A 20420-nucleotide genomic window follows, 5' to 3' on the forward strand; every position below is an offset into this window, starting at 1 on the left:
GATGGTGGGCATCGATGATGATGATTATGATGTTAGGTTTTTGGGGCACTCAACTGCACGGTTATCAGCACCCATACGAAGCCCCAATCTTCATACATTCGAATTTAGCCACTTTCACGAATGATGATGATGATGATGATGATGATGATGATGATGATGAAATGATGGGGACAACACAAACATCCTGTCCCCAGGTACAGAAAATCGCCAACCCGGTCGGGAATCGAACCCAGGACTCCGTGATCCACAGGCAGCAACACCAGCCACTTGACCACGAGTTGCGAACATGGGCATCGAAATCTACGAGGTGGTAAAATGTACAAAGCAGGGTATCCGATTAGCCGATTGTATCAAGGCGCTGATTTATGGCGAATTTTTCAAATAGACATGGTACCATGTTGCCCAGATGTTAGAGGGAAAGAAAGGCTGGTGGACGTGGCGCCAAATTGTGGGCCACTGTCTCGACGGAAATCTGAGTTCGACGTAATTGCGGGATATGCGACGAAGTAGTGGGATGAAGAAATCTGAGGTGTGAGAGAGGTGCTTGTTCATTAAGTGAGCGTGAGCGTAACAATGAATTCAGAAATGTGCGCCAGACGGGGCGTGATGTGACACTGGCGGGGATATGGACGTGGGCATAAGAATGCCAGCAAGCTGAGCGAAAGGGAAGCGCCACCTTACCACTGCTAATGCATGACGGCGATGTACAAAGACGCCACTCGGAGTCGAAAATTGGCAAGGTCAAGATCTCCTGCTCCCAGGGAGAGGATGAGCACTTGGCAACAGACCTTAAAGATCGAGCTGGCCTAAGAAAATATCTGAAAGCAGCCTGGATGATGCGTCCAATGGTTAATGGTAATGGGAATAACTGTGCAATGTGGATCATCTTGGACGCCCCATATTGATTGAGGTATTCGTCGTGTTGTAAAATATCGAGTCGCCAGAGAAGATTTTGTTTCAGTGCCATTCGGATAAGTTGGAAGTTAGGCCGAAAACTGATAGTGGCAGAGCGCAACATTGTGGAGGTGAAAATGGTACCAGGGTATCAAAGTCTCGGCACACATGGGAGAGGTGCTAAGTCCTCGTGCAAGGGGTCACGTCCAGTGGGCGTCGCCAAGGATTTTGCGACAGTCATGGTACCGCCCACTGCAGTTCCGTACGTTGAGATGAATTTGAGTACCATATGTGTTTCGGTCTGTGAGTAGACTAAGAGGAGGAGGTTGTCCACATATCTACGAAAGCGAAAACTTTGCTGTCGCAACGTGAGTCCAGGAAGGTGAGTCATCAGGCACCCGATGAGTGGCTCCAGTGTTAAAACAGAAAGTAGTGTCGAAAGTGGGCAACGTTGCCTTAAGCAGCGGTGATTGGTCATTGGTCTCGCCATAAGGTCATCAACCTGAATCTGGGATTCGGCGCTGCCATATATGCGCCACATGTTGGCAATAAAAGGGGGTGGTAAACTCATTGTGCCAGGACAGAGAATAGAAAACGATGCCGCACCTTACCGAATGCACTGTCAGAACCACTGACAAAAACCATGGTGCAGAATACGAATGCTGCTGCAGCGCGTGGTCTTGCGGTAGCGTTCTCGCTTCCCGCGCACGAGGTCCCGCGTTCGATTCCCAACTGGGTCAGGGATTTTCTGTGCCTCGAGATGACTGGGTGGTGTCTTTCATCATCATTGTCTCACAAGTCGCCGAAGTGGTGTCAGCTAGAAAGGACTTGCAATACGACAGCCGAACAACACCGCATGGGGTCTCCCGGCCAACAATGCAATACGATCATTTCATTTCAATTTTTTGCCAGTGTGGTTAAATCACGACATTGCCCTGTGGCTCTTATTGAATGACCCATCAGGAGGTAAAATCTGCGTTAAAGTAAAGCCAGGGGCGTTGATGTGCGTCCATCACTTCCGTGTCGAGTTGTGGACGTTTATACCAATTCCCCTTACAATGGTTTCGTCAACAGTTCATGAAACAGGAGAAATAGATGGGATACTCAATGATGGGATAACATTCTATAGGTCGGAGACTTAAATGTCAGAAGTTTGAACGTAGTAGGAAAGGCAGAAATTCTATAAAGCGAAATGGAAATGCTCAATCTAGATACAGTGAGGGCCAGTCAACTGAAACGGAAAGAAGATCAGGATTTCTGGTCAGACGAATATAGAGTTATATCAACAGCAGGCGAAAATGGTATCACGGGTGTTGGATTCGTTATGAATAGGAAGGTAGGGCAGAGGGTGAGCTACTGTAAACAGTTCGCTGATAAGGTTGTGTTCATTAGATTCAAAAGCAAATCGACGCCAACAACGAAATTTCAGCTATATTTGCAGAACATGAAAGACAGAATAAGTATGCGAGGATATCGAACGAGTAATTCAGTTGTTGTTGTTGTTGTTGTTGTCTTCAGTCCTGAGACTGGTTTGATGCAGCTCTCCATTCTACTCTATCCTGTGCAAGCTTCTTCACCTCCCAGTACTTACTGCAACCTATATCCTTCTGAATCTGCTTAGTGTATTCATCTCTTGGTCTCCCTCTCCCCTGCCCTCCAATGCTATATCTGTGATCCCTTGATGCCTCAGGACATGTCCTACCAACCGATCCCTTCTTCTTGTCAAGTTGTGCCACAAACTCCTCTTCTCCCCAACTCTATTCAACACCTCCTCATTAGTTATGTGATCTACCCATCTAATCTTCAGCATTCTTCTGTAACACCACATTTCGAAAGCTTCTATTCTCTTCTTGTCCAAACTATTTATCGTCCATGTTTCACTTCCATACATGGCTATACTCCACACAAATACTTTCAGAAACGACTTCTTGACACTTAAATCTATACTCGATGTTAGCAAATTTCTCTTCTTCAGAAACGCTTTCCTTGTCATTACCAGTCTACATTTTAAACCCTCTGTACTTCGACCATCATCAGTTATTGTGCTCCCCAAATAGCAAAACTCCTTTACTACTTTAAGTGTCTCATTTCCTAATCTAATTCCCTCAGACTCACCCAACGTATTTCGACTACATTCCATTATCCTCGTTTTGCTTTTGTTGATGTTCATCTTATATCCTCCTTTCAAGACACTGTCCATTCCGTTCAACTGCTCTTCCAAGTACTTTGCTGTCTCTGACAGAATTACAATGTCATTGGCGAACCTCAACGTTTTTATTTCTTCTCCATGGACTTGAATACCTACTTTCCTTTTGTTTCCTTTACTGCTTGCTCAATATACAGATTGAACAACATTGGGGACAGGCTACAACCCTGTCTCACTCCCTTCCCAACAACTGCTTCCCTTTCATGCCCCTCGACTCTTGTAACTGCCAGCTGGTTTCTGTACAAATTGTAAATAGCCTTTCGCTCCCTGTATTTTACCCCTGCCACCTTTAAAATTTGAAACAGAGTATTCCAGTGTACATTGTCAAAAGCTATCTCTAAGTCTACGAATGTTAGAAATGTAGGTTTGCCTTCCCTTAATCTATTTTCTAAGATAGGTTGTAGGGTCAGTATTTCCTCACGTGTTCCAGCATTTCTGCGGAATCCAAACTGATCTTCGCCGAGGTCGTATTCTACCAGTTTTTCCATTCGCATTAGTATTTTGGAGCTGTCACTTATTAAACTGATAGTTCGGTAATTTTCACATCTGTCAACACCTGCTTTCTTTGGAATTGGAATTATTATATTATTCTTGAAGTCTGAGGGAATTTCGCCTTACATCTTGCTCACCATATGGTAGAGTTTTGTCAGGACTGGCACTCCCAAGGCAGTCAGTAGTCCCAATGGAATGTTGTCTACTCCCGGGGTCTTGTTTCGACTCATGTCTTTCAGTGCTCTGTCAAACTCTTCACACAGTATCGTATCTCACATTTCATCTTCATCTACATCCTCTTCCATTTCCATAATATTGTCCTCAAGTACATCGCCCTTGTATAGACCCTCTATATACTCCTTCCACCTTTCTGCTTTCCCTTCTTTGCTTAGAATTGGGTTTCCATCTGAGCTCTTGATATTCATACAAGTGGCTCTCTTTACTCCAAAGGTCTCTTCAATTTTCCTGTAGGAAGCATCTATCTTACCCCTAGTGAGGTAAGCCTCTACATTCTTACATTTGTCCTCTAGCCATCCCTGCTTAGCCATTTTGCACGCCGGCCGCGGTGGTCTCGCGGTTCTAGGCGCTCAGTCCGGAACCGAGCGATGCTACGGTCGCAGGTTCGAATCCTGCTCGGGCATGGGTGTGTGTGATGGTTAGGTTAGTTAGGTTCAAGTAGTTCTAAGTTCTAGGGGACTGATGACCACAGATGTTAAGTCCCATAGTGCTCAGAGCCCTTTGAACCATTTTGCACTTCCTGTCGATCTCATTTTTGAGACGTTTGTATTCCTTTTTGCCTGCTTCATTTACTGCGTTTTTATATTTTCTCCTTTCATCAGTTAGATTCAATATTTCTTCTGTTACCCAAGTGTTTCTACTAGCACTCGTCTTTTTTCCTACTAGATCCTCTGCTGCCTTCACTACTTCATCCCTTAGAGCCACCCATTCTTCTTCTACTGTATTTCTTTCCCCCATTCCTGTCAATTGTTCCCTTATGCTCTACCTGAAACTCTGTACTCTGGTTTAGTCAGTTTATCCAGGTCTCATCTCTTTAAATTCCCATCTTTTTGCAGTTTCTTCAGTTTTAATTAACAGTCCATAACCAATAGATTGAGGTCAGAGTCAACATCTGCCCCTGGAAATGTCTTACAATTTAAAACCTGGTTCCTAAATCTCAGTCTTACCATTATATAGTCTATCTGATACCTTCTAGTATCTCTAGGATTCTTCCATTTATACAACCTTCTTTTACGATTCTTGAACCAAGTATGCTCTGTGCAAAATTCTACCAGGTGGCTTCCTCTTTCATTTCTATCCCCCAATCCATGTTCACCCACTATGTTTCCTTCTCTCCCTTTTCCTACTCTCGAATTCCAGTCACCCATGACTGTTAAATTTTCGTCTCCCTTCACTACATGAATAATTTCTTTTATCTCATCATACATTTCATCAATTTCTTCATCATCTGCAGAGCTAGTTGGCATATAAATTTGTACTACTGTAGTAGGCATGGGCTTCGTGTCTATCTTGGCCACAATAATGCGTTCACTATGCTGTTTTTAGTAGCTTACCCGCACCCCTATATTTTTATTCATTATTAAACCTACTGCTGCATTACCTCTATTTGATTTTGTATTTATAACCCTGTATTCACCTGACCAAAAGTCTTGTTCCTCCTGCCGCCGAACTTCACTAATTCCCACACTATCTAACTTCAACCTATCCATTTCCCTTTTTAAATTTTCTAACCAACCTGCCCGATTAAGTGATCTGACATTTCACGCTCCGATCCGTAGAACGCCAGTTTTCTTTCTCCTGATAGTGATGTCCTCTTGAGTAGTCCCCGCCCGGAGATCCGAATGGGGGACTATTTTACCTCCGGAATATTTTACCCAAGAGGACGCCATCATCATTTAACCATACTGTAAAGCTGCATGCCCTTGGGAAAAATTACGGCTGTAGTTTCCCCTTACTTTCAGCCGTTCGCAGTACCAGCACAGCAAAGCCGTTTTGGTTAGTGTTACAAGGCCAGATCAGTCAATCATCCAGACTGTTGCCCCTGCAACTACTGAAAAGGCTGCTGCCCCTCTTCAGGAACAACACGTTTGTCTGGCCTCTCAACAGATACCCCTCCGTTGTAGTTGCACCTACGGTACGGCCATCTGTATCGCTGAGGCACGCAAGCCTCCCCACCAACGGCAAGGTCCATGGTTCATGGGGGTGGAGTGATTCAGTACGCCAAGGGAAATAAAGATCTTATTAGATCTAAGAGGATTGCAGCGCGGTTGTAGGGAAAGGAATAGAAACAAATGGTTATGGGGGAATGTGTCTTGACAGCAGCAACAACAGATGAGAAAGACTAACTGAGTACACGAATAAATTTTAGACGGTAAAAGCAAAAATTCTGTTCAACAATCACAAGTAGAAGAGGTATACGTTGAAAAGACCCGGAGGCGCGGGAAGATTCAGCTGGGTTACATCGTGGTCAGGCAGAGATCTCGAAATTAGATATTGCAATGGGGAATGACGAGATGTGTTTGAAGTTCACTAAGGATGAGGCTACTGCGATAAGCAATACCAGAGTAAGTAGTCCAGTCGAAGGGGAGTCGACACCTCCAAAAAGTGCAATAGCAGATGTTGGACCGTCAAACGTAGGTACAAAGAATGTAATTGAGAAGAAGTCGCGCGCGGTAGCTACGCTCTCAGGCGCCTTGCCATGGTTCGGACGAATCCCCCCGTCGGAGGTTCGAGTTCTCCCTCGGGAATGTGTGTGTGTGTGTGTGTGTGTGTGTGTGTGTGTGTGTGTGTTTGTAAGTTGGATTAAGTAGTGTGTGAGCCTAGGGACCGATGACCTCAGCAATTTGGACCCATGATAAGTGACCTTGGGTAAGACAAGAAACACTTCGATTGATCGACGAAACAAGGAAGTACAAAAATATTCAGGGAAATTCAGGAGTTCAGCAATATTAAATCCCCTAGAAATGAAATAAATAGGAAATGCAGGGCAGCCAAGGGGAAGTGCTTTCAGGAAATGTGTGAAGAAATCAACAAAGAAATAACCGTCGAGGACTGAATTGGCATATAGAAAATCAAAACAACCTACGGTGAAATTAAAAGCAAACGCGGTAATATTAAGAGTGCAGTGCAAATTTCCATGTTAAATGCAGAAGAGCGGGCGAATACAAGGAAAGTGTACATTAAAGGCCTCTAGGATGGGAAACAATTGTCTGATGACGTGATAGAAGAAAAAACAGAAGTCGATACGGAAGAGAGATGGATACAGTATCCGAATCAGAATTTAAGAGCTTTGGAAGACTTGAGATCAAATAGGTCAGAAGACTTGGGTAACATTTAATCGGAATTACTAAAATCATCGAGGGAAGTCGCAAAAAAACGACTATCCAGACTGGCGATATGCTGCATAAGACCTCTGGTGCAACATCACCCACAAAATTCCGAAGACTACAACAGCCGACAAGTGCGAGAATTATCGGACAGAGAAGTTAACAACTGACGCATTCAAGTTGCTGACAATAATAACAGGGAAAGACGGGTAATTTACAAGCTGCACAAGAACCAAGAGGCAAAAAATAAGAGTGGAAGACCAAGAACGAAGTGCTCGGATTAAAAGTGATGAAAGAGAGGGATGTAGTCTTTCATCCTACTATTCAATCCACACATCGAGGGAGCAATGGCGGAAATAAAAGAAAGTTCAAGAGTGGGATTAAAATTAATGGTGAACGGATATCAGTGATAAGATTCGCTGATGACATTGCCCTCCCCCCATGAACCATGGACCTTGCCGTTGGTGGGGAGGCTTGCGTGCCTCAGCGATACAGATGGCCGTACCGTAGGTGCAACCACAACGGAGGGGTATCTGTTGAGAGGCCAGACAAACGTGTGGTTCCTGAAGAGGGGCAGCAGCCTTTTCAGTAGTTGCAGGGGCAACAGTCTGGATGATTGACTGATCTGGCCTTGCAACATTAACCAAAACGGCTTTGCTGTGCTGGTACTGCGAACGGCTGAAAGCAAGGGGAAACTACAGCCGTAATTTTTCCCGAGGACATGCAGCTTTACTGTATGATTAAATGATGATGGCATCCTCTTGGGTAAAATATTCCGGAGGTAAAATAGTCCCCCATTCGGATCTCCGGGCGGGGACTACTCAGGAGGATGTCGTTATCAGGAGAAAGAAAACTGGCGTTCTACGGATCGGAGCGTGGAATGTCAGATCCCTTAATCGGGCAGGTAGGTTAGAAAATTTAAAAAGGGAAATGGATAGGTTAAAGTTAGATATAGTGGGAATTAGTGAAGTTCGGTGGCAGGAGGAACAAGACTTCTGGTCAGGTGACTACAGGGTTATAAACACAAAATCAAATAGGGGTAATGCAGGAGTAGGTTTAATAATGAATAGGAAAATAGGAATGCGGGTAAGCTACTACAAACAGCATAGTGAACGCATTATTGTGGCCAAGATAGATACGAAGCCCACACCTACTACAGTAGTACAAGTTTATATGCCAACTAGCTCTGCAGATGATGAAGAAATTGAAGAAATGTACGATGAAATAAAAGAAATTATTCAGATAGTGAAGGGAGACGAAAATTTAATAGTAATGGGTGACTGGAATTCGAGTGTAGGAAAAGGGAGAGAAGGAAACATAGTAGGTGAATATGGATTGGGGCTAAGAAATGAAAGAGGAAGCCGCCTAGTAGAATTTTGCACAGAGCACAACTTAATCATAGCTAACACTTGGTTTAAGAATCACGAAAGAAGGTTGTATACGTGGAAGAACCCTGGAGATACTAAAAGGTATCAGATAGATTATATAATGGTAAGACAGAGATTTAGGAACCAGGTTTTAAGTTGTAAGACATTTCCAGGGGCAGATGTGGACTCTGACCACAATCTATTGGTTATGACCTGTAGATTAAAACTGAAGAAACTGCAAAAATGTGGGAAATTAAGGAGATGGGACCTGGATAAACTGAAAGAACCAGAGGTTGTACAGAGTTTCAGAGAGAGCATAAGGGAACAATTGACACGAATAGGGGAAAGAAATACAGTAGAAGAAGAATGGGTAGCTCTGAGGGATGTAGTAGTGAAGGCAGCAGAGGATAAAGTAGGTACAAAGACGAGGGCTGCTAGAAATCCTTGGGTAACAGAAGAAATATTGAATTTAATTGATGAAAGGAGAAAATATAAAAATGCAGTAAATGAAGCAGGCAAAAAGGAATACAAACGTCTCAAAAATGAGATCGACAGGAAGTGCAAAATGGCTAAACAGGGATGGCTAGAGGACAAATGTAAGGATGTAGAAGCTTATCTCACTAGGGGTAAGATAGATATTGCCTACAGGAAAATTAAAGAGACCTTTGGAGAGAAGAGAACCACGTGTATGAATATCAAGAGCTCAGATGGCAGCCCAGTTCTAAGCAAAGAAGGGAAGGCAAAAAGGTGGAAGGAGTATATAGAAGGTTTATACAAGAGCGATGTACTTGAGGACAATATTATGGAAATAGAAGAGGATGTAGATGAAGACGAAATGGGAGATACGATACTGCGTGAAGAGTTTGACAGAGCACTGAAAGACCTGAGTCGAAACAAGGCCCCCGGAGTAGACAACATTCCATTAGAACTACTGACGGCCTTGGGAGAGCCAGTAATGACAAAACTCTACCAGCTGGTGAGCAAGATGTATGAGACAGGCGAAATACCCTCAGACTTCAAGAAGAATATAATAATTCCAATCCCAAAGAAAGCAGGTGCTGACAGATGTGAAAATTACCGAACTATCAGTTTAATAAGCCACAGCTGCAAAATACTAACGCGAATTCTTTACAGACGAATGGAAAAACTGATAGATGCAGACCTCGGGGAAGATCAGTTTGGATTCCGTAGAAATGTTGGAACACGTGAGGCAATACTGACCTTACGACTTATCTTAGAAGAAAGATTAAGAAAAGGCAAACCTACGTTTCTAGCATTTGTAGACTTAGAGAAAGCTTTTGACAATGTTGACTGGAATACTCTTTTTCAAATTCTAAAGGTGGCAGGGGTAAAATACAGGGAGCGAAAGGCTATTTATAATTTGTACAGAAACCAGATGGCAGTAATAAGAGTCGAGGGGCATGAAAGGGAAGCAGTGGTTGGGAAAGGAGTGAGGCAGGGTTGTAGCCTCTCCCCGATGTTATTCAATCTGTATATTGAGCAAGCAGTAAAGGAAACAAAAGAAAAATTTGGAGTAGGTATTAAAATTCATGGAGACGAAGTAAAAACTTTGAGGTTCGCCGATGACATTGTAATTCTGTCAGAGACGGCAAAGGACTTGGAAGAGCAGTTGAACGGAATGGACAGTGTCTTGAAAGGAGGATATAAGATGAACATTAACAAAAGCAAAACGAGGATAATGGAATGTAGTCAAATTAAATCGGGTGATGCTGAGGGAATTAGATTAGGAAATGAGGCACTTAAAGTAGTAAAGGAGTTTTGCTATTTAGGAAGTAAAATAACTGATGATGGTCGAAGTAGAGAGGATATAAAATGTAGACTGGCAATGGCAAGGAAAGCGTTTCTGAAGAAGAGAAATTTGTTAACATCGAATATAGATTTAAGTGTCAGGAAGTCATTTCTGAAAATATTTGTTTGGAGTGTAGCCATGTATGGAAGTGAAACATGGACGATAACTAGTTTGGACAAGAAGAGAATAGAAGCTTTCGAAATGTGGTGCTACAGAAGAATACTGAAGATAAGGTGGATAGATCACGTAACTAATGAGGAGGTATTGAATAGGATTGGGGAGAAGAGAAGTTTGTGGCACAACTTGACTAGAAGAAGGGATCGATTGGTAGGACATGTTCTGAGGCATCAGGGGATCACAAATTTAGCATTGGAGGGCAGCGTGGAGGGTAAAAATCGTAGAGGGAGACCGAGAGATGAGTACACCAAGCAGATTCAGAAGGATGTAGGTTGCATTAGGTACTGGGAGATGAAGCAGCTTGCACAGGATAGAGTAGCATGGAGAGCTGCATCAAACCAGTCTCAGGACTGAAGACAACAACAACAACAACGATGACATTGCTACCTTCAATGAAGAAGAAGAATAATAACAGGATCTCTTGAGTGAAATGGACAGTGTAGTATGTATAGAATATGGGTTGAGAATAAACTGAAGAGTCCGCAGCTCGTGGTCGTGCGGTAGCGTTCTCACTTCCTGCGCTCGCGTTCCCGGGTTCGATTCCCAGAGGGGTCAGGGATTTTCTCTGCCTTGTGATGACTGGGTGTTGTGTGCTGTCCTTAGGTCAGTTAGGTTTAAGTAGTTCTGAGTTCTAGGGGACTGATGGCCATAGATGTTAAGTCCCATAGTGCTCAGAGCCATTTGAACCATTTGAATAAACTGAAAAAAAAACAACAGAAAAGTAATGAGATCTGAATAGCGACAAGCTTAACATCAAAACTAATGATCACGAAGTAAAAGAAGTTAAGGAATTCTGCTACCTTGGGAGCAAAATATTTCATGGTGGGCGATGAAAGGACACAAAAAGCAGACGAGCATTAGAGAATAGGGCTTACCTGGCCAAGAGAAGTTTACTGTTATCAGCCATAGTACGAAATTTCTGAGAATGCATATGGCAGTGAATCATGGACAATGGGAAAACCGAACAGGGAAGAATCAAACCGTTTGAGATGTGGTGCTACACAAGAATGTTGAAAATTAGGTGGACTGATAAGGTAAGGAATGAGGAGTCAATTAGCAGAACGGGCGACGAAATGTATGGAAAACACTGACAAGAAGAAGGGACAAGATGATAGGGTATCAGTTAAGACATCAGTGGATAGCTACCGTGGTCTTAGCCAGCAGGAGCTATAGAGGATAAAAACTGTAGAGGAAGACAGAGATTTAAATACATTCAAACAATAATTGAAGAGATTGGGTACAAGTGCTATTGTGAGATGAAAATGTTGGTACAGGAGAGGAATTCGTGGCTGGGCGCACCAGTCAGAAGACTAATATAATCACCTTTTCCGTCAAGGTTCACTGCAAGAAGTGCAACAAGAGAGTCAGCGAGGTTCTGGAAGGTACCAATGGGGATGTAGAGCCATGTTGATTCCAGTTGAGGATTCATGGTGCGAACAGCCCGATGGAGGTGGTACCACAGATTCTCGATTGGGTTTAAATCTGGGGAGTTTTGTGTCTATAGGAGTACGGTTAACTCACCGTGGTGTTCTTCGAATCACCCACCTGCACTGTGAGCTATGTGACGCGTTGCATAGTCCTGCTGGTAGATGCCTCAGTGTTGAGGAAAAACGAACTGCATGTAGGGTTGGACATGGTGCCCAGGCATAGGTGCATACTTGTGTTGATGCATTGTGTCTTCTGGAATGACGATGTCAGCCAAGAAATGCCCTTCTGTCTGGATCCCTCCAACAATTGTAGCAGGGTATTTGCTTTCAGACGTTTCACAACGTTTATACCTATGGCCGTCTGTCCGATGGAGCATAAAATGTGATTAATCTGAAAAGACCTTCTGCCTGCCACGAACTGGACGTCGTGGCCGTATTGCATTACAAATTGCATCTCCAATAAACAGCTGCCAGCAAAGGTGCCTGAACCAAGCGCCTGCTACGCAGGCCCAAAAGCAGCCGTGTTCGGTGAACGATCGTTTAGGAGACACTGATGGTAGCCACTTGGTTAATCTGGGCGGTCACATGCTCAACATTTGCACGTCTATTCGCCTATATACATCTCCGCACCCGTCATTCGCCTCAGTCATCTATGATACGTGATACACAACAGCTGTTTCGGCGCCGGTTTTGGATAGCGCCATTTTGCCATCCACTGTATACTTTAACCACGTCAGCGCGTGGATAGTTTACAAATGATTCCACTCGAGCTGCTAAAGCCAATGATCACCAGTGAAATCGCTCCTCTCCGCATTACGACAAAGACTCCACTGTTTTCCTCGTCTTCTCGACACGCTTTTTATACCCTCTACTGGTAGCGCTGGTACCTGCCGCTTGTGACTGGTTACTGCACGTTGACGCCCCACATAAATGGAAATGCGCATTTGGCGTCATTGACGGGAGACCCCTTACGGGGCAGGTCCGGCCGCCTTCGTGTATGTCTTATTACATTTGACGCCACATTTGGCGACCTGTGCGCCGGATGGGGAAAATGATGATGAAGACAACACAGCACCGAGTCCCTGAGCGGAGGAAATCCCCGACCCAGCCGGGAATCGAACCCGGGCGCTTTAGGACGACAGTCCGTCACGCTGACCATATTTTTTAAAATCTCGTTTTGTTTTATATTGTTCGTTGACTTTGTTCGTGGCGGACGTCTGATGACACTCGTTCAGGTTGTTATTTGATCCGTTCAATGAGTTTTTTATTGCAGAAGGTAGCTAAACCCTCTGACCGAACACGCTGAACTACCGTTCAACTATCGGGACGGACACTCCTAACGTAGAGCGGTGGTCGCATTAATGTGACTGTACCGGGTATAAATGCGTGTGTGCGTGTGTATCTGTTGGTGGCCAGGCTGTTCATTATTCGACGTAATTCTGTTGCCAGCCAGGAAGCAGGACATTTGCTGAGTTGATAGTTGTCTTTGTCAGAAACTGCGGTGGGCCTACATACGACTTGCATTTCATATCATTACTACTTTTGTGCCACATAATGTCTCAATTGTTCACTTTTGGGGCGTAATGACTACCATATTTTAGATTTCTCACACTAATTTTCTCCGTTTGCTTGTTAATGAGAATGCGGGAAGAATTATGACGCCAATGTCATTAAAATGAAATAATCATCTCAGCTTCACAGAAGAAGTGCTGTTTTTCACTAAGTATGGATCTGACTTCTATTTGGTTTATAACGTAGAAGGACTGAAGAACTAGAGCTGTGAAAGAGCACACGAAGTTTAATTATATTGTAATATTAGTACTGGACTTAGCGAACGTCTTCAATTGAACTCACCTTAACTACAATGCAGCCTCGGCATTCGAAGTGGTACACTGGTTCTTGCAACAGCTTGCGCGTTCTGCATGAAACGTGAACTTCTCCGGGCTGAGAAAAAAAGAATTAAAAATAATGAAATAATTACGTCAATGGTGATGTATTAAGGTAGTCTATAGTAGCACTTCCACATCCAGTTGTATAGGTATATTGATGGAAGAAATGCAGTTAATACACATGAAATGCTCTAAATGTATATGAAAACAATTACCAAAAGTTTCCCCACGAACTTACATTCAAATTGTACACACAAAATGGCTTTAGCATGCAGTTAAAATCTCTCGAATGCTACCTTTCGGCCTTTTAGATAGTGACGCAGCATTATACGCAGTATTTGTTGAGCAAGAAAGACTGAAACACAATGAAATTATAGCCCAATTAAACTAAAGATGAGGAGGAGTCTTTTTTTTTTGTCATCCATCATCTGACTGATTTGGTGGTGGGGCCCGCCAACTTTTTCACTTCACAGTTACACTTGACCCTACGTCCTCTATTATTTTCATAATGTATTTCAATCTTTCTACCTGTACAGTTTTTACTCCATAAAGCCCCCTCTTGTACTCGTATCAAGGAAGTTATTCCCTGATGTCTTAACTGACGTCCTATTATCCTGTCCCTTCTTCTTGTTAGCGTTTTTCACATACACTTCGTGATCAAAGGTATCCGGACACCCCCTCCGGATACCCCCAAAAATATACGTTTTTCATATTAAGTGCATTTTGCTGCCATCAACTGCCAGGAACTCCATATTAGCGACCTCAGTACTCATTAGACATCGTGAGAGACCAGAATGGGGCGCTCCGCGGAACTCACGGACTACGAACGTGGTCAGGTGATAGGGTGTTACTTGTGTCATACGTTTGTACGCGAGATTTCCACACTCCTAAACATTCCTAGGTGCACTGTATCCGATGTGATAGTGAAGTGGAAACGTGAAGGGAGACGTAAAGCACAAAAGCGTACAGATCGACCTCGTCTGTTGACTGCCAGAGGCCGCCGACAGTTGAAGAGGGTCGTAAAGTAATAGGCAGACACCTACCCAGACCATGACACAGGAATTCCATACTGCATCAGGATCCACTGCAAGTACTATGACAGTTAGGCGGGAGGTGAGAAAACATGAATTTCGTGGTCAAGCGGCTGCTCATAAGCCACACATCACGCCGGTAAATGTCAAACGACCCCTCGCTCAGTGTAAGAGCTTAAACATTGGGCCATTGAACAGTGGAAAAACGTTGTGTGGAGTGACGAATCGCTGTACACAATGTGGCAATCCGATGACAGGGTGTGGGTATGGAGAATGACCGGTGAACGTCATCTGTCAGCGTTTGTAGTGACAACAGTAAAATTCGGAGGAGGTGGTGTCATGGTGTGCTCGTATTTTTCACAGAGGGAGCTTGCACTCCTTGTTGTTTTGCGTGGCGCTATCACAGCACAGGCCTACATTGATGTTTTAAGTACCTCCTTGGTTCCCAACTGTTGAAGAGCAATTCGGGGATGGCGATTGCATCTTTCAACACGATCGAGCATCTGTTCATAATGCACAGCCTGTGGCGAAGTGGTTACATGATAAAAATATCCCTGTAATGGACTGGCCTGCACAGAGTCCTGACCTGAATCCTTTTGGGAAGTTTTGGAACGCAGACTTCGTGCCAGACTTCACCGTCCGACATCGATACCACTCCTCAGTGCAACACTCCGTGAAGAATGGGCTGCCATTCCCCAAGAAACCTTCCAGAACCTGATTGAACGTATGCCTGCGAGAGTGGAAGCTGCCATCAAGGCATACTGAATTCCAGCATTAACGGTGGTAAAATTTCGGCAAGGTCTTATGGGACCAAACTGCTGAGGTCATGGGTCCCTAAGTTTACACACTACGTAATCTAAATAAACTAAATTACGCTAAGTACGACACACACACACACACACACATGCCCGAGGGAGGATTCGAACCTCCGACGGGGGAAGGGGGGAAGCCGCGTGGACCGTGACTAGACGCCCTAGACCGCTCGGCTACCCCGCGCGGCCATTAACGATGAAGGGCGCCACGAACTTTTATGTCATTTTCGGCAAGGGATCCGGATACTTTTGATCACATAGTGTAGCTTGGACTTACGGTTTGTAATGTATAGCTAGCTAGTAATTACAAAGAAGGTTTTGTACCGTTTTTGTCGTCTTGCTGATAAGTTTCTTACTAGGTAATGTAACTTCTGGTATCTCCCACTCCTGTTCTGCGGAGAATCCCCACATTCCTTACCTTATCAGTCCATCCTATTTTCAACATTCTTCTGGAACACCACAACTCAAATGCCTACATTCTCTTCTGTTGCGGTTTTCCCACACTCCATGTTTCACTGCCATACAATACTGTACTTCAAAGGTACATTCTCAGAAACTTCTTTTTAAAATTAAGGCCCATGTTTGGTATTATCAGACTTCTCTTGACCAGGAATGCCATTTTTTCCAATGCTAGTCTGCTGTTTACGTCCTCCTTACTACATCTATCATGGATTATTTTGCTTCCTAAGTACCAGAATTCCTTAACTTCGTTTGCTTCGTGATCACCAGTTTTGACGTTATTATTAGTGCATATTCTGTTCTCATTAGACTGTTCATTCCATTCAAAAGATCCTGTAATTCGTATTCGCTTTCAATGAGGATAGCAATATCATCAGCGAATTTTCTTTTATTTTCATCATTGATTACTCAATGTGTAGATTCAACAGTAAGGGTGAAAGACTAGTCCCCGCCTTACACCAGTTTTAATCGGAGCACTTCGTTCTTGGCCTTCCACTCTTATAGTGTCCCTCTTGGTTCTTTTGCAGAATGTAAGTTACCCGTCTTTCCATATTATTCTTGTCAGCAACTCGGATGCATGAGATTTAAGCTCACTATGTGATAATTGTCGCACTGTCGGTTCAAATGGCTCTGAGCACTATGGGACTTAACTACTGTGGTCATCAGTCCCCTAGAACTTAGAACTACTTAAACCTAACTAACCTAAGGACACCACACACATCCATGCCCGAGGAGTCTCACACATTTTACACGCCAACGTAATTGGTCGTTTCCTTGTATCTTCTAGCTCTTCACTATTTAATCCAGGAATTCCCACTGCACTTTTAATATTACCGCCTTTGCTTTTAATTTCACCGAAGATTGTTTTGACATTTCTATATGCTAAGTCAGTCTCCTTACGATTATTTCTTTCTTGATTTCTTCACATTTTCCCTGCAGCCATTTCACCTTCGCTGCCCTCCACTTCCTTTTTATTTCATTCCTAAGGGATTTAATGTTGCTGTATTCATGAATTTCCCTGAATATTTTTGCACTTTCTTCTTTCGTCATTCATTTGAAGTATTTCTCGTGTTACCTAAGATTTCTTCGCAGTTAACTTCCCTGTACCTATGTTTGACTGTCCAACATTTTATTACTCTGTTTAGAAGAGTCAACTGAATTACTTGCCCTGGTATTGCTTATCGCAGTATCCTAATGCTTAGCGAATTTCAAACGCGTCCCATCATTCCCGCTCCGGCTGGCTTCAACGGTTGCCGGTCCGGGGTACCGGAGTTCCCTGTTCCAGACACCGACACACTAAATGACGTTAGGCTCATAACCAGGAATAAGAAAGTAATTGTTAGAGACGTACAGACCACTGGGAATTTACCCGAACTACTGTACGGTGAATGATGGGCAGAACAGGTGTCTGCAGGCATGCAGAACAGGGTCTTATTCAACCTCGAGTGAGTAGTCGATAATTCTACAATTCTGTGTGACCATAGCACGGGACAACTGCCATTTCATGTCGATGGGCCGAGTTTATGACTTCGTCCACAGTGTTGACTACACTCTGAATACTGCAGTGGGGGTGGAAGTGTCTATGAGAATGGTTCCACGTCTTCTGCTCTATGGGTTGAAGAGCGTGCAGATGTCGTCGCTTGTGTGATCAGGGACAGAACTGACTTTCCTATCAGAATAACATAGATTCTATACCTGTATCAGACTAACAAAGTGGATGACAGACATAGGAAACGGCAAAGTTCTTGGCTGGTCATTACCTGCGCACCATTATAGCCACGTCGGCAACGTCTGTGTAATTTAGAACAGAATCTGTTCGTTACGTTTCCCGTTAACCTGCAGTACTGAGTTCGTCTTGCAGATTTATAATAGCCTAATCCCTCTGCTGCTCATTCTCGCTAATAGACTCAGAAGGATATGATGAACACGAATTACAGCAACTGCGTTAGTGGTCGTAATTGTGGCCCTCAGACTCAGAGTCATCTGACAATGGCGACCGAAACACAAGGCATGACCAAATTCGTTTCGCGATCGGCGGTTGCTGTGGCAGTTCTTTCGTGAACTAGTGTCTGTCACTCACTCTGTTGTGCTGATGCACACTGGACTGTGTAGCCGCGCCTCTGTAGGCTGTGCGGTATCAGTCGCCATCCGGTCTGCCGTACTTTAAAATACGCGCGCCGCGTCACTCTGCCAGCTGCGCCGCCGTGTTTCCTGCATCCGCCACCGCGGCATGAGGGTTCTGCCGCGAACGCTTACGACGCTGCCAGCGATATGCAAGCATCCCCTCTCTGGAGTCTACTTAAGTTCACACAGATCCCCATTTCGTTACTTTGCCATTTCATAACATTTACAGACCTTCATGGCGGTCAGGGCTCGTCATCTACGGAGCAATCATTGCATTGAAGACTGACCGAAATGTAAATCTTTGTATCTGTACATATTTCAACATTCAAACTGACGCTGCAACTAAGGCCAATAAAGTTTTGTACTACTTTTACTATTTGATATGTAGACTAAATTAATATCTGAATTCTCCGTCCAAGAACTGCACCTGTCCCTCGCACCGTTATCCACTAAAGAACCACAAAGGGTGCAAAGGAAGTTCCAAAGGCTGCAGGCTAGGGGTCCACACCACACAGGAGCGCACATCATTAAACTTAAAATACAAAGATTTCTTTGTTGTAATGCTGTAGTGCGGGCCCCCTTATGATAGTAAAAGTCATAGACGTAATTTTTTTTTCTTTTTTTTTTTTTTTACAGTTTTCAGTGTACAGTTGATTTGAATTAAGCCATCATTCAACTCTCATACCCTGCTCTGCGTCACGTCATCAAATTCCCATTTCCGCCCTATCAATCGCATGCACTTCAGTTCCCAACACTGCTAAGACTTTTAAAAGAATTAATATTAAAAAGAAACCACCACAGCTGTATTGACACGCATTTATTATGTCACGGCTGGTTACGTTCGATTGAACATAACCAGATTACGCTTCCAACAGCATTCATAACAAATACCTGAAGAGCTGTACAGTATCATGAGTTAAGAGCTCGGGCTGTCTAACCTAACGGTAAAGGCAAATTGTGGAACACGAAGATCATACACCGTTCAGTCACATTAATGTGACCACTTGTCAAAAATCAGAATAAAAAGCTTTTGCACCGTGAACCGCTGCGAGACATGCGGGAAGGGAGTCAGTGAGGTTCTGGAAGCTGCCGACGGGGATGTGGAGCCACGCATACCTCACTGCCGTGGCCAGCTCTTCTAGGTTCCTCGGTTGAGGCTCCATGACGCGAACTGGTCGACTGGAGGATCCCACAGATTTTCGATTGGTTTAAAATCCGCGGACTATTGTGGTCAAGGGAGTGCGGTAAACTAATGCTGGTGTTCTTCGAAAAATGCATATACACTGCGAGCTGTGTGACGCGTTACTTTGGTTTGCTCGCAGATGCCATCGTGCCGAACTACATGAACATGGTTACCAAAGATAGACACATACTTATGTTGTTGAGCCATTGTAACTTCCGGAATAGTGAGATCACCCAGGTAATGCCCTCCGGCATGGACCCTTCCGACGACTGTTGCAATATGTTTTGTAAGATTTTATTGCTAGCGCACTCAAGCAGATGTAACTTCGATGGATTGCTCACGTGCTGCCCGTGATATTTAAGCTACACTACTGCCCATAAAAATTGCTACACCACGAAGATGACGTGCTACAGACGCGAAATTTAACCGACATGAAGAAGAGGCTGTGATATGCAAATGATTAGCTTTTCAGAGCATTCACACATACATCGTGCTGACATGAGGAAAGTTTCCAACCGATTATTCATACACAAACAGCAGTTGACGGCGTTGCCTGGTGAAACGTTGTTGTGATGCCTCGTGTACGGAGGAGAAATGCGGACAATCACGTTTCCGACTTTGATAAGGTCAGATTGTAGCAATGACTCAATACGATAAACCGCAATCGTGACATTGCTGCTCGCGTTGGTCGAGATCCAATGACTGTTAGCAGAATATGGAATCGGTAGGTTCAGAAGGTAATACGGAACGCCGTGCTGGATCCCAACGGCCTCGTATCATTAGCAGTCGAGATGACAGGCATTTTATCCGCAATGCTGTACCAGATCGTGCAGCCACGTCTCGATCCCTGAGTCAACAGATGGGGACTTTTGCAAGACAACAATCATGTGCACGAACAGTTCGACGATGTTTGCAGCAGCGTGGACTATCAGCTCGGAGACCATGGCTGCGGTTACCCTTGACGCTGCATCACAGACAGGAGCGCCTGCGATGGCGAACTCAACGATGAACCTGGGTGCACGAATGGCAAACGTAATTTTATCGGATGAATCCAGGTTGTGTTTAGAGCATCATGATGGTCGCATACGTATTTGGCGACATCGCGGTGAACGCACATTGGAAACGTGTAGTCGTCATCGCCATTCTGGCGTATCACCCGGCGCGACGGTATGGGGTGCCATTGGTTACACGTCTCGGTCACCTCT

General features: G+C 44.2%; 1 protein-coding gene across 1 annotated transcript in view; it reads right to left on the reverse strand.

Moving 5' to 3' along the window:
- LOC126365774 (soluble guanylate cyclase 89Db-like) overlaps positions 1 to 20420 on the reverse strand; it is a 430509-nt gene that overhangs the window by 8708 nt on the left and 401381 nt on the right. Inside the window, exon 12 of the mRNA XM_050008298.1 lies at positions 13572 to 13661. Coding sequence (XP_049864255.1) covers positions 13572 to 13661 — 90 coding nt within the window. The remainder of the gene's footprint in view (positions 1 to 13571; positions 13662 to 20420) is intronic.

This window comes from Schistocerca gregaria, chromosome 4 (genome assembly GCF_023897955.1).
Source record: "Schistocerca gregaria isolate iqSchGreg1 chromosome 4, iqSchGreg1.2, whole genome shotgun sequence".
NCBI lineage: Eukaryota > Metazoa > Arthropoda > Insecta > Orthoptera > Acrididae > Schistocerca > Schistocerca gregaria.